Source organism: Chrysochloris asiatica, unplaced genomic scaffold (assembly GCF_000296735.1).
Source record: "Chrysochloris asiatica unplaced genomic scaffold, ChrAsi1.0 scaffold00336, whole genome shotgun sequence".
NCBI lineage: Eukaryota > Metazoa > Chordata > Mammalia > Afrosoricida > Chrysochloridae > Chrysochloris > Chrysochloris asiatica.
Window position 1 is genome coordinate 600,043 of NW_006408854.1, and position 15,866 is coordinate 615,908.

General features: G+C 36.2%; 1 protein-coding gene across 1 annotated transcript in view; it reads right to left on the reverse strand.

Annotated features, from left to right (window-relative positions):
- The window catches only part of CETN3 (centrin, EF-hand protein, 3), a 19,822-nt gene extending 4,732 nt beyond the window's left edge, over positions 1-15,090 (reverse strand). The window contains exons 1-4 of the mRNA XM_006875697.1: positions 14,986-15,090; positions 12,158-12,293; positions 10,088-10,202; positions 4,939-5,130 (exon numbers count right to left, since the gene is read on the reverse strand). Coding sequence (XP_006875759.1) covers positions 4,939-5,130; positions 10,088-10,202; positions 12,158-12,293; positions 14,986-15,002 — 460 coding nt within the window. The 5' untranslated portion in view covers positions 15,003-15,090. The remainder of the gene's footprint in view (positions 1-4,938; positions 5,131-10,087; positions 10,203-12,157; positions 12,294-14,985) is intronic.
- Positions 15,091-15,866: the final 776 nt, after the last annotated feature.

A 15,866-nucleotide genomic window follows, 5' to 3' on the forward strand; every position in this document is an offset into this window, starting at 1 on the left:
TACAAAGTACAATGGTGTTCATTATAATAGTCTAACAATTCTTCTGCTTAAGATATTCATAATGAAAAGCTAGAAAAAGTAAACCAATTTATAAATGTTGTTATTGTTAAGTGCCACTGAGTTGGTTCCAAACTATAGTAACCCTGTACAGGCTTTCCAAGGAGTGGCTGGTAAGCTTGAACCACCGACTTTGCCGTTCAAACCAACTTTGCAGTTCAAGAGCATTAACCCACAGCGCTACATCAGGACTCCAATTTATAAATAGTGAAAAGATAAACACACATAAGGAATTTTTAAAAATATCAGTTTTAGAAGCCACATTGAAAAGGTTTCAGTAATTATGTTAGTCATGTTTTATATATGAAATAGATAATCTACTGTATAACCCAGACACTATTAATCAAATAAAGCCCACATATGAGAATTGAAAAAAAAAAGTTCATAATGGGGGAAATCATTATTGATCAGTAAAGTTTAAGTAAAATCTTTACTTGGGCTCAAAATAAAAAATAAAGGATTTGATTTGGCAGGAGTTGAAAAGAGTTTTATTGGAAGAATACCAATAGGGACACAGTTAAAGAAAAAAATACAGTAAAGTGCAGTGCCTGGAAAAATCAGGTTGAAGGAGATAAAAATAATAAGCTGTCCAGAAGCTGATAAAGAGCCATGAATCTACACAGTTGATATTAAACATCTACCAGCCACTATGAAGAGTCCTGGTATGGTGCTTTAAGATAAGCACTGAAGTGCTAACCACAAGGTCAGCAGCTCAAACGTAACCAGTTTGCTCCTCAGAAATCCTAGACAGGGTTGCTATGAGTAGCAACCGACTCAACAGCACTTAACAACAAGGCACTATGAAAGATACAGTGAGAACAGAATACATAACTTCTAATACTCTAAAACTACTTCCAAGGATCTTACAAATCAGAGTACTGATTCTTTGTAGTTAAGTAGACATATTTTAATATTTTATGAAAATTAGGGGTCCTTTACAGAAAAAAAATAAATTCAAAAAGGCAAAAATTTTAAACAATTTAAACCACCTAGACACTATTGTAAGAACCCCTGATCTAGACTAAAGCATCACACCAAAACAGGAAACAAGAGTATGGGCTTAAGAAAAAGAGCAAAGCAGCCTTATAAACTGACCATAAATCATCTTAAAAGAAAGTCATTAAATAAAATAAGTGAAATCTGAAAAGTACTATGCTTGTTAAGAGATCTAAACCTGTTTTCCTTCAATTTGTAAAAGTTTAATACACGAATTTCAAATGATGCTTCTTATGGAAGTTCTAAAACAACTGAAACATTAGTGCTGTATCTGTGTTTGTGTTGCTGTATTTTATTTACTCTATAATCAGTACCAAGTCATAGCGCTCCTGTACAGGGTCACCAAGGAGCAGCTGCAAGGTTTGAACCTCCAACCTTATGATTAGCAGTTCAGTGCTTATCCTAAAGAGCCACACATATATAAATTTATGCTTTAAACTCTAATGTTGTTGTTGTTTAGTGCCAATGAGTCAGTTCCAACTCATAATGGCACTGTATAGGGTTTCCAAAGAGCAGCTAGTGGATTTGAACTGCTGATCTTGTGGTTCACAGTCCAGTGCTTATCCTACAGTGCCAAAAAAAATTTTTTTAACTATTTAATAATTTAATATCTACAAACAGAATTCTTAGGCTCAGAAAATGAAAATAGAAGGAAGAAAAGCAGCTGAGTAAATTAAGGTAGCTCTTTTACTATCAGAAAGCCCTCAGACAATCAAAAGAAGTCACTGTAATGCCTTTGTGCTCACAGGGCATTGGTTCTAGTGTGACCCACAAGGTCGGCAGTTGCAGCCCACGAGCCACTCTGTGAGAAAAAGCTAAGACTTTCTGCTCCAACAGATTCACAGCCTCAAAACCATTACAGAGAATCACTAAGTCCGAACCAAATAGACAGCAACAAACAGCAGTAACTTTGTACTTTCAGTTTTATAACTTTATCATTGTGGTGGTTGCTGTTGTTAAGTGCCGTTGAGTCAGTTCCAACCCACGGCGACCCTGTATAGGATTTCTGAAGAGCAGCTGGTAAGCTTGAACTGCTGACCCTGCGGTTCAAACTGATTTTGCAGTTCAGCACATTAACCCACAGCGCCGCACCAGGATTTCTTCTCTACCATCAGTCCCTATATTGTTTAGTTCCTAGGAATAAAATACTTATTGAATCAAATAAATGACACTTCATTTTCTTCTACATTGCCTTCTATAACAAAATTTACATAAATCAACCATTTCATAAAAATAAAGAAATTTAGAGAACTAAGTAGATTAAGTACCTTAGACACCATCTGGTTTCAGAGGGGAGGAAACAAATTTCAGCATCTGAAGTGCCAGTTGAATCTTTTGCTAACACATTGCTTCTTATAATAGCATTTACATTTTTTTAAATCCATAGAGATAGAAACCTAATTAATATTTTACTTTATAACCTAAGAGGCAGTACAATGTTGTTATTGTTACAGGCTATCAAGTCCATTCTGACTCACAGCGACCCTGTACAGCATTTCCAAGGAGTGGCTGGTGAGTTTGAACCACCAACCTTGAGGTGCAAACAAACCATGAGGTTGAATTCTTATCCTACGGCACCACAATGGTATGGTTGAAAACAGACATTATATATATGTGTGTATACACACACACACAAACACAGTGTGGCGCTGTAGGATCAGCACCGGACTTCACCCACAAGGTTGACAGTTCAAACACACCAGCTGCTCCTCAGGAACCCTATATAAGGTCACTATGTGTCGGAACCCCCTAGATGGCACCTAACAACCTAAATTTGAGTTCTAGCTCTGCCATATATGAGGGACTTCTCAAAGTTCATGGAAAAATTTCATTATCTTTTCATTTTATTTTTTTCCAGAAACTTTCTGAAGCCCCTTCAAACTATGAGAGATTAATTAACCTCAATTTATTAATCTCTCATAGTTTTAGTTTCTTCATCTATAAATGCATCTATCTATTCCATGCATATATAAATACAACGTATACATTTCAACAAAAGGAGCTCTGGTAGCGTAGTGGTTACAAGTTGGGCTGCAAACTCAAGACCAGTAGTTCAAAACTACCAACCATTCTGTGGGGAAAAAGATGAGGCTTTCTATTTCCATAAAGATTTACAGCCTCAGAAACCCTATTAGGGTGGCTTTCAGTTAGAAAGGACTCCATGGCACACCATCACAACCACTAATATACACTTCACCAAGGGTATAATGAAAATTAACTAACATAATCCACACTGGAGCATGCTAAGCACAGCATCTAACATACAGTAATTGCTAAATTATTATTAACTGTCATCATCAACATTATTTAAAAGATTTTGGCTTTTTAAATGTTGCCTTAATTTTTCCACAAAGATTTACAATGTTGTATTTTATATAACTAGTTGGGGGTGGGGGTGTGGAAGCACAAATGGTGAGGAGCATTCTTTTTAATTCATTGCCATAGCTTTAATTATATCTTGTTCGATATTTTAACTCCACAGTCACTACCCCAATATTTACAAAGGGGGAAATGGAGACTTAAAGAGTTAAAAACTTACTCAAAATAACACAGCAATTAAAGAAATAATAGAGTCAATTCAAAGCCAGGCAGGTATATACAGTTCCAGAGCCTCAAGCCTTTCTATATTGCTATACTGTCCTTTCCTACTATACGATTCCGTATAGCTTTTAAGAGGCTTACAATACAAATGAAGATAGACACATATGTAACAGAAGGCAGAGCATAAAGGCATCAAGTTTGTTCTTCTAAATACTCTGGGCCCTCAATGGACGTGTCATAATCATACCAACAGAGACCTGCGGCAAAGACTTCTGTGGAAAAATGCACCTAGAAGAATGACTAACATTTTAGCCCACAAAAATCATTAATAATAATGGCATTTAACAGCATTAAAAATGTTTAAAGATTGCTTTGCCAACATGTATACATATAGAGGCTAAGAGTTAAAGTCGAAAAGTGAAAGAATGCAGTGAGAAAAAATACATATATACTCAAGATAGGAGACACCACAGGCTCTGAGCTTTACTAGGTAGACAGTGAAGTGTTTGAAGAGGGAATTAACCTCATCATCCCTGTATTTTAGAGGAAAAAACGCTATTAGTAAAATGAAGAGATTAGTGACTTATAGGCACAAATTATTGCTGTTGTTAAGTGCTGTCGGGTCGGGTCTGACTCACAGGGAACCTGTTTAGGGTTTCTGAGGAGTGGCTGGTGAGTTTGAAACGTCGACCTTGTGATTCAAACCGACCTTGTGGTTCTGTGCTTATCCTATAGTGCCACACCAGGACTTCATGCACAAATAAGACAATTATTACTGGACTGTAAATCCCATGAGTGCAAGAACCACAGCAACCTTTTTGTGCTATTGTAGCACTGGTCAATATATAGTATATGATGGTAGGCACCCAAGAAAAGAATAAATGAGGGTATTACAACATTTCTAACAAGAAATCAGAGAGAAGCAGTGAACAATTAAATGAAACAAATTCAAGACATTTGACAGGTAGAATCAACAAAATTTAGTAACAGTCTAGAAATACATTTAAATTGAGGGAAAATAAGACATTAAAGACTGAAGTTTTACTCGGAGTGAGTAAAATTTTGGTGCTGTTTTACCTTCAGAGTTAAGTAAACATCTTTTTCAAGTGTGAAACCTCCTATTACAATCTGTACAGCTGGTTTTAAAGATCTCCATCATTCTAAATTGAATTCATGCAAACCTTAATGCAAAAAGCCCATTACAGGATAAACAACAACACTGAGTAAAAGGGATAGTTTGCAAAGGATCTTGAAAAAATCATTTGTTTTTAGAAAATCTTACTATATGTGTAATATGTGCAGCATCAGACATACTTTGAGAATAGATTTTTATGTAAAACTTACTTTCTCCATCACCATCTTTATCAAATTCTTCTATCATAGCACGAAGTTCTTCATCACTCATGTTTTCACCCAATTCTCGAGCAACACGTCGCAAATTCCTCAGGCTTATTTTACCTGAATCATCATCATCAAAAAGTTTAAATGCCTTCAGTATTTCCTCATGTGGATCTCTTTCCAATATCCAGTCTGTCACTATAGCAAAAGAGAAAAAGAACAGAAAAAGAAAAACCTACACAATCACAAAGATATTCATCTGTGAAATCAACTAAACATTCAATGACATTTAAAGTTGTGAATCTTCAACATTCAATCTGATAACAAAATGACAAATTGGAGCCTAAAAACCCACAGACAATCCTGAAACCAAAAAGACTCAAAACAAATTTAAAAACTTTGGCCTTTACATTAATCCTTTTTTATATATAAAAGGAGTCCTGGTGTGACATTGTAGGGTAAGGACTCAACCACAAGAGTCACTATGAGCTGGAACTGATGTGATGGCACTTAACAACAACAACAATAAGAATACGGAAAACTACTCCTATTACAAAGTCAAAAAAGTTTTACATGTGCGTCTAAGTATCTCTCTGTGGTATGAAGGGGCTTCAAAAAGTTTGTGGAAACAGTCCACTATCTTTTAATTCCATTTTTCTATGAACTTTCTGAAGTCACTTCATATGTATGTGTGTGTGTGTGTGTATATATCTATTCACTGAGTAAAAGTGAATGTGTATAACTATATATATATATATATATATATATAGTTATACACATTCACATAGATATACACACACACACACCATAAAGTTTACTTTATTAAGAATTGAACCATGCTCCACTGACATCCAGCATATGTCTAGGTGTTTGTAACCTAGTTGTAGACATGATACACCCACAAAATTAGAAGTAACGATAAAAACTAATTGCTGGCTAAATTTATACTCCTCAAAGCTAATCTAACAAAATAAAACTGACAAAGTACAATGACATCCTTGCTACAGGCATTATCTCAGGCAGTAAATGAAAATCCCATTGATACTTTCATGCTAATGGTGAGAAGAATCTATCAAAACCAGTTAAAAGGGATTGCATCTGACTGTAGTACGGAAGTCAAAAAAAGCTCCAGGAAGGAAGTCGCACTAAAGTTATATTCATTTTGTTCTGCAGGATAACTCTCAGGTAGCTAGCTAAAATAAACACTAATAATTTCAGACCTCAATAGCAATAGTTTAATATACTAAGATATTAAAGTATTATTAGATATTATTTGGTTGAAATAGCATCTACTCAAGCTTACGTTATCCCATCTATTAGTTAAGTATCATCAAGTAAGTTCCAACTCATAGTGACCCTGTAATAAGGTTTCTGAGGAGCCTCTGGTGAGCTTGAACCATCAACCCGTGGTTCAAACCAACCTTGCAGTCCAACACATTAACCCACAGCGCCACACTAGGACTCCGTCTGTATTATCTATACATGTATTCAATAGCTTTCTTTTATTCATTAATTTATCCAAAAAGTCTTCCAAGTAGCTAATTGAAGTATATTACTATAAGTATGCAAATCATGAAGACTCATAAATATTCAGTCAAAAGGGAGTTGGCATAAATACAGCCATAAAACCAAAATAAAATACCACACTTGACTCTGTGGCTCATACTCAACTTATTTTGAATTTAGTCCCAACAAAAAACAGGACAAGGAAAAAAAGTGTTAAGAAATTTTCTTCACCAATTAAATAATTTACACGACAGGTGAACCAAAAAAGCAGCTTGCTGAAAGTATTAATGTACTTAAAGAAGCAACAGGATGATCTGGAGAACAGATGGGGCTCCGAGATGTAAAAATTTTTATCCCACTGGAGCTTCAATTGTGCTAGTTATTTCAGACTATGTCTGTGTAACTTTTGATCAATATTCTTTGCCTTAAAATTTCTTGGGATCTATTGTTGTTGTTGTTATGTGCCGTGGAGTCGATTCTGACTCATAGCGACCCTGTACAGGGTTTCCAAGGCTGTAAATCTTTACGGGAGCAGAAAGCCTCATCTTTCTTCCGTGGAACAGCTGGTAATTTCGAACTGCTGACCTTGATGTTCACAGCCCAATTCGTAACCACTACGCTACCAGAGCTCCTTTAAATCTGGACTGTTAAAACGTTGTTGTTGTTGTTGTTAAGTGTGAAGTCCGTTCCTACTCAAAGCAAGTTGTATAGGGTTTCCAAGGAGCTGTTGGTGAGTTTGAACCACTAACCTTATAGTTAACTTATCCAATGCTTATCCTACAATGCTACACCCACCGGTATTAACGTTCATGCTTTCATGACCTATTCCTATCCTAACCTATACAAATAGGAATTGACTGGAGGACACACCTCCACAAAAACAAAAATATTTGATTGCCTACTTAGAATAGACTTTTGTATTTTGATTTTGCTTATTTACCAGATATTTGCTGAAGTTTTGCTTATTTAAGAAGCATTTACTGGACTTTTTGTTGCTAGGTACTTTGCGGAATGAGGGAGGATGGAAGAATTAACTTACAAGTTACTAAGAGGTTATTCAAAACATTTGGACCAACTCATAATGACACTGTGTAGGGTTTCCAAAGAACAGCTGGTGAGTTTGAACTGCCAACCTTGTAGTTCAGTGCTTATCCTATAGAACCAACCAACATGCCAACCTTTAGGTTAGTAAAAGAGTAATAATTAGTACATAAAACTAAAGGCCAAAATTTTTATCTGGAATCACTCGTGCCCAAGTATGAAACATATATTCAACTGCGGTCTGTTATTATTCAAAATAATTAGCAAATGGGGAAAACAGATACTTTTGACTGTTTTATTTCCAATCTGTAATATAATTTTATTTAAAATTGTTATTCTCAACAAGTAGGCTTAAAACAGCAAAAGTATGTGGGGAGCCTGTCAAAAGATTGATCTTTGAATAGGAGTGAAATTTAGCTATGGCCGTTTACTCTAAAAGAACCCAGAATTTCTGCTGTATTACTAACAGCAAAGATGGGTTACAGGAAAAGGTAGAGGTGGCATAGAACTTTGGTCTCAACAATCTCAAAAACCATAATTTAAAAATTATATTCTCTTAAAATTATATGTCTGCTAAAAATAGTAATTATGAGATAGTACTTAAAACAGCCTGAAACTATTTTTAAAAATCATAAAAATAGAAATATTCAAAGAAGAATATATTTTATGCCCAGTGATACAAATGCTTTCCAGGCTTTCTTAAAAAAATGAAACAAGACTAATTTTTAAAGTGATACTAAGAGTAAACAGCACTTACTATGTCCAAGGTAGGTCCTTTTCTAAGCACTTTAAATATTATTAATTTATTTAATCCTCACAAGAACCATATGGGCTAGTATAACTATTTCCATTTCATAGTGGAGGAAAATGAGGCATAGAAAAGTAAATAACCAGGTTACACAGCTAATAAGTGATAAATCCAAGCAATTTAGCTCCAAAGTAAGCCATGCGAATAGTGGAGTCCAAGTGTAGCGATTTTGAATAAGCACAAGACCGCAAGGTCAGCTTGAATCACAAGGTTAGTAGTTCAAACTCACCAGTTGCTCCTTGTAAACCCTATACTGGGTCGCTATGAGTCAGAAATGACTCTATGGCACTAAACAATAAGAACAACATGCTAATTACACCTGAATTGCAGCCCTAGACTAATAGTACCATTTCCACTAAATTCTAACACCTTATTTCTATAAGAAAACAATCTAAGTTGAAACTTGGAATAGTATATTTATAAATCCTCGGAGAGCTTCCACAATGGAAGAATTAAAGTGGTTCTCTCTTAAGTAAATAATCCTAAAATTAGAAGGCAAAAAGAATTGTTTTTGTTAAGTGCTACCAAGTAGGACTCGACTCATAGCGAGTGTGTATAAAGTTCACAAGGAGCGGTTGGTGGGTTTGAACCACTGACCATGTAGTTAGCAGCAGTGCTTATCCTACTCCCCAAAAATGTCAATTTGCCTCTTTAAACAGTATCTCTTAGTTCATAAATTGGGAATTTTCTGTGCTATGGTTTCTTTCTTCTTTTAGGTTTATTCCTTACATTACTGACTACTCACCCCCTTTATGTGTGAATTAAAAAAAAATTACTAATGATATGAATCTAATATTTTTCCTATTAACTATCATCTTTTTATTTTAGCTCTCTCCCTTACTTACTGCCACTTACTGAATATTTCAAACAAGGGAAATGTTTGTATAATTCAATTTGTCCCTGATTTTCTCAAATATATCTAATAATAACAACCATATGATATGCTTATACAGTGGCTTATATAAAGTGATATGACATTGGTGTAGAAAACTCAGTAAAATACATGTAAATATGTATACATTCTGTGTATAGTACTCTAAGAAATAAATTTAAAAGAGAAAGTCCTTGCCTTTCAGAATCCTCTTCTAAGAAATAATTCATTAAATTTAAATATATAAATATTCCAACATATTAAAGCTATCTAGTTTTCTAAACCAATGTTATATCACTTTTTAATTGGTTATTATAAAATATTATCTCCTGCTTCTAGTCAGACAGAATTCTACAATTCTCTCCCCTCATTCCACGTCTATAAACAAATTTCCGTATACAGAGATCAAGGACATCCAGAGATGGTACCCCTCATAAACTGTCAGCCTGAACGCACAAGCCTCATTTATTGTCAGAGATACCAACTGCTAGCAGTTTCTTCTTGGCTCACTTTGCAAACAAAAAAAAATGATATAACATAAAGGTTTGGTGGAATATTTTTAAAACAATACAATACAAAATTTTCGATTTTACTAAAGGATTTTTTTTTTTTTAATCACCCAACTGTTTGTTTTATAATATAAAGACATATTATTTGCAAAGACATCTTTCCATAACAAACTACAAAATAATTCCTTGGTTAGAAGCTTGAGGACAAAAGTATAAATAACATAGCAAAGCTCTAAGTCTTATTTTTTCTTAAAAAATCAGGAAAAAGAATAACCATATACAAATATCTGAACCAGCACCACATATAAAGCAATGTTCTAGAACAAAATTCCTTAACCTAGAGAATTAAAAAATACAAAATACTGATATTAACCAGATAACTTCCTAACTGTTGATTATAAACAATATTAAGATACACACCAACTTCATTAAAATCCTCAAAGGTGATTTTCCCTGTGGCTTCTCTGTCATAATCTTTGAGAATCTTCAGTACATCAGCTTTTTTCACATCAAACCCCAAGGCTCTCATTGCCACCTTTTGGATTAAAAAGGAAAAACAAATTAAAAAGCACTCTTTACAAAAGAAATTATTTCTAAACCTTAGATAAGTTGTTACATCTTAAGAGCCATCACACTTATAAAAAATACAACTCTTTGCATGGTTTGTGTCACAAAAAAGCAAAATACAGTGACTGCAATTGTTTTTCACTAACAAAATTCTAATGGAAATGTTCTGTCATTTGTTTATTATAACAAACCAATCAACTATTCAATTCCCTGGCTTAGTCTAGTATACAAATAATTTTAGCTATTGTTCTCAAGGAATTATCCACCAAAATAAGAAAAAGACCGTGTAAATATTTTTAAATTACACAACAGAAAATAAACACATTAAATGAGAATTACTCTCAGATCCTCATAGCTAGCTATCAAGTTAGTAGTCCACTATCCTGAATTTAGAGGAAACAGTTATTTTGTTACTAGCAGAAAGGAGAGACATGTTTGTTTAGAAAGATTTCGTTGTTCCCAGATGGCAAGAAGAGGGGTAAAACAACATTTAGAAAAGGATGACTGGTATTAAAGCAGACACCAAAGCAAAGACACCACAGCAATAAACAGCAACTTACTTGACCTGAATGGGAAGAATTCAGGCAGAAGACAAAGCAGTTAGAAACTAAGAAAAATAGATCATAGTAAAACTGTAGGGACTATTCAAGAGAAAGCAAAGGAGCATGAGCTTTATGCAGTGTGCACTGAATGTGAATATGGATAAAGAATTTCAGAAAGACAGAACTAACGGTAATATACGCGATAAACTAGAAGTGGAGAAACTATTTAGTAAGCTCCAGGTAGTAACAGCAAGGGCAGTGGTGGTGGTGCTTGTATGCTGTGGACTCAGTTCCAACTATGGCGACCCTGTCTAGCTTTTCCAAGGCTATAGATCTTTACAGGAGCAGAAAGCCTCACCTTTCTCCTGATAGCAAGGATAAAGTAACTAAAAGAAACTGTGGGAAGAGAGTTAAAAAGGATCTCAAGATTGAGAAAGTCAAACTTTTATTGCTTTTATACATCCTATCTGGTCACTGCTTAGTTCTTTCCCTTACTTAATTCTTATGTTAAAAAAAATCCCTTTCAAAATTAAAACTACCAAATAAACATTTATATTCACCTATCTATAAAGGAAGGAGCTCTGGTAGCATAGTGGTTACGAATCGGGTTGCTAACCTCAAGGTCAGCAGTTCGAAACTACCAGCTGTTCCACGGGAGAAAGCTGAGGCTTTCTGCTCCCGTAAAGATTTACAGCCTCAGAACCGACTCCACGGTACATAACATAGCATAACATCTATAAAGACTGACTGAATTGCCTCAAAAATTCCCATTCTCTATGATTTGGGAACAAAAATGATGGTTAAGCAATATGATGAAAATGTTACTGAACTGTATATGTAAAGATTATTGAAATATCATATATATACCACAATTTTAACAAAATTCAATTTCCTCTTATAAATAATTCTAGGCCTTAAAATTGACATTTCCCTCATTAATATTACACATCAATATCAGATATCACTTTTGTTGTTTGCATCAGAGGGAATAGGCTGGAACCTTGCTATTAACATGCTAAAATTTTAAAAATAACACTCTGGAGTGGAGGAGGGGGAGAAAGGCATGAGTATTTTATGGACTGCTTAAATCCCATAATCTGAAATGTTAATTACATGAATGAATAATACTTTCCATAGGAACATCTATATGCTTCAACTACTACTTAAAATACTATTAAAACTCACTTTACGATCTGAAAATGATTTTCTAAAAGATATGTAATGGGCAGTATGCAAATTTGTTATAGCACTTTACTGTGAATGCCTAAAATGGCTTCATATTTTCAAAATCATTTAGTAAAAATATTTAGAAATGTATTTTTAAACAACTACCAATAATGGAAATCTTTATAAAAGAGAAACATATCCAGTATACTATTACCTTCAACTCGTGATAATCTATTGCATCATCTTTGTCAGTATCAAATAGTTCAAAAGCATCTTTAATTTCTTGCTTCTGTTCCTCAGAGAGTTCTCTTCTTTTTTTCCTTTTTGTTTTGTCTACTACAAGCTCATTTCTATGAAATGGAAGGAAAAGTGTCTTTAGTCCACTCTAATCCCATTCTCATTATTTTTCTGATTAAAATTAGACTGCAGAAATGTACCAAAAAAAATTACCCTGAATGATTTTCTAAAAAGGAAGTACATGAGTCAATACCCTGGTTCATTCCATAGTCTACGCTTCTATAAATTTACCCCTTCCCCAAACTGAAGCATGTTATAGGTTTTTAAAAGAAATGAGATCTAGTTCCTGTCCTAACGTTTTATTGAAGTACTGACTACTGACGTGGTGCTATAGGATAAGCACTGGTCAGAAATGCAAATTTACCAGCCTTTCACTGGAAATCCTATAATGGGTCACTATTAGTCAAAACCAACTTGATGGAACTTGGAGCCCTGGTGTGACACTGGAGGATAAGCACTCAACCACAAAGTCAGTTTAGAAATCCTATAAAGGAGCTCTGGTAGCATAGTGGTTACGTATCGGGCTGCAAACCTCACAGTCAGCAGTTCGAAACTACCAGTTGTTCCACGGGAGAAAGATGAGGCTTTCTGCTCCCGTAAAGATTTACAGCCTCAGAAACCCTGTACAGGGTCATTATGAGTCAGAAACGACTCCACGGCACACAACAACATGGGTGGGATCTGACTCCACAGCACTTAACAACAGCATTGTATCATTTCCCACTAACATTACTGTTGAAGAAACATTACTACAATAAAGCATGCAAACTTATTCATATCTTGCTATAATGTTGTTGCTATTAAGTGCCATCAAGTTGGTTCCCACTCATAGTGACCCTGTATAAGGTTTCCAAAGCTTATAAATATTCATTAGTCTCATCTTTCTCCCTCTGAGTGGCCTGCAAGCTCAAACCACAGACCTTGTGGCTTACAGTCCAGTGCTTATCATTTGAAGTTACCAGGATCTCCTGTGCTACAGTAGTGTGTTTTTTAAAAATTCCAAGTGAAAGCAAAATTCATAATTGATGAAAATTCATTATCACTGTGTGTTTGATTTACTTGTGATAGTGCTTATAAGTTCTAAAAATTATTACCAAAATTTATTTTAAAGCATGTAATTTACCAATTCACTAATAAAGCATTTTGACACTGTTGGCTCAAAATGCTTTTAGGTTCAAATTTTTCCTAACGTTTTAGCTCAAACATAACTGTGAGGATAGTAAAGGATCAGGAAGTTTTTAGTCCAATTGGACATGGGTTATTGCTGTGACTGGGAACTGACTCAATGGCTTCTAACAAAAGTTTGGTACTTTGTGATTTCAGTCACTGTTATTAACTAATCAGCTAAAAAATGTTGAATCAGAAACATTCAACCACCACCACCACTGACCACCCCAAAATAAGTACATAATATGTGGTAATCCTGTAATGGAGTGCTAGTGTAGAGCTGTAGGATAAGCACTGGACTGCTAACCACAAGACCAGAGGTTCAAACCCACCAGCTGCTCCTTGGGCATTCTATACAGGATCACCAAGTCAACAAGTGACTCCAAAGTACTTAACAATAACAATACGAAGTGGCAATAGTCTTCTAGTTTCACTTAGCATGTAAATCATACACTGCGTTTCTCATAACAAACTCTGGAAAACCTTAAAGGAAATTTTATTACAAAAGCCAGAAATGCCTTTCTTAAGAGACGCCAATTTAAATGTGGTCCAAATTTTCAAATGGGTCTGCAACACAAGTATAAAAACAAGTTTTGAAAGGCAGAAATATCCTACAGAATATTTTTTTTAATAGTAAAATCTAGTTGCGTTTATTAGAACATGTTCCTTTTTACTGGAAGGTCTTTTTGGTCTCAAAAAAAAAAGGGGGGGGGGGGAGAATGACTAGAAAGAAACCAGGATAAAGCTTAGGAAAATTTTTCTTTCCCAATAGACCTGACTTCACACAAGCTTGGGCAATCCCTGAGTCAGGCAGTAGTGTCCCAAAAAACCAAGGGCACGTCTGCAACCCACCAACCTCAAAATCACAACTGCCCATTAGCAAAGAACAGAAGCTCCTTGGAAATTCTGTACAGGATCGCTATGGATCTGAAACGACTCAACAGCATTTAACATCTACAGGGATATTTTTCCGATAAAATGTCTATAGATGGTAGAGGAGGGCGATGGCAGACGGAGAAGGTTAAGACTGGAACTGAAAGCGGAAACAAGAAACTAAAGAATTCCAAGACAGAGATCGCTAATTAAAGTCATTAAAGTCACTAAAAAGGTTTTCCAGCAAGGCAAATCCCTGGGAGAAGAGCAAAGGGTTTTGTGTTACTTGTAAAATTTGTAAATCAGTGATTACATTAGCAACTTTAACTGACAAGATGAGAACCTAGATTGGGAGCAAGGCATTGAATGAAGAAGCGTTGAAAATAGGCCAGAATTCCCGTAGGAGCCCCCGAGTGGAAACCTCGCGATATTTCCTTCTTCTCACTGGCAACCGCCTCTTTGGCAGTCCAGAAATTATCACTTTAGCTCAAACACGGAGTTCATCACCTGCGGGGCACCAACGACTTCCACCCTACCAGTTCCGAAGCCAGGACAGTTGGCCGAGGTTCCGTCCCACCCCCTCGCCTCGTCCCAAGCTGCCGCCCATCCTTGCCTCGGCCCCAAACTGCCTTTGCACACGCCACACACCCACCCCTGGGTTCCACTCCGGACTACGGAGAGCATTGCATCCTCCTCATTACCGACCTCAGAGCTAAACTCATTTTCTCTTCGGACAGAGACGTCCCTCTCAAGAACGACTTTAACCCACTACACAAAGCACCACGACTGGCAAAAGCCGTCCAACAGCCACCAACGGCCTCAGTGGCGTCAAAGACAACCCACAAGACAATACTTCAGAGCAGGATTGGTTGAAAATTACTAACGTTCTGCCTATTAAGGCGGGGACCGCACTGAATCTGTGTTCTCATTGGTCAGAATTAACGTCAATCAAAGAAACGTCTTTGCTCGGGACTATGGCTGCTCCTAGACCCTTTTAGATTGGCCAGATGATTTATCCCGAAATCCTTTGCGGGGCCGGGATCTATGCATCGTGGTGGTTTTTCGAGTGCCTAGTTGCCGACCCTACTTTGGGGCGAGAGGGCTGCTCTCTTGGTTAGTAGGTATCTGGAAACTAGGCAGCTGGGAAGGAGTCACGCAGCAAGCTAGCCCTCAGCTAGATGCAGAAAGCAGCTGGGTGACGATGTCTGCATAATCTGGCCTTATTGTATCATAAAATTTTTAATAGCCCAAGTTGTTTGGGACTTTGTTTGAAACCTACTAAATTCCCTAACCTATATAATGATTCCAAGGAGCTCTGGTAGCGTTGTTGTTTTTGTTAGGTGCCATCGAGTTGGAACCGACGCATAGCGACCCCATGCACAGCAGAAGGAAACAATGTCGGATCCTGAGCCAACCTCACCACCGCTGCCACACTTGAGTCCATGCATGCTGCCACCTGGCCAATCCATCCATCTTGTTGGGGGTCTTCCTCTTTTTCTCTGACCCTCCACCTTACCAAGCATGATATCCCTCTCTAGCGACTGTCCAAAGTATGAGAGACGAAGTATGGCCATCTTACAACTGGA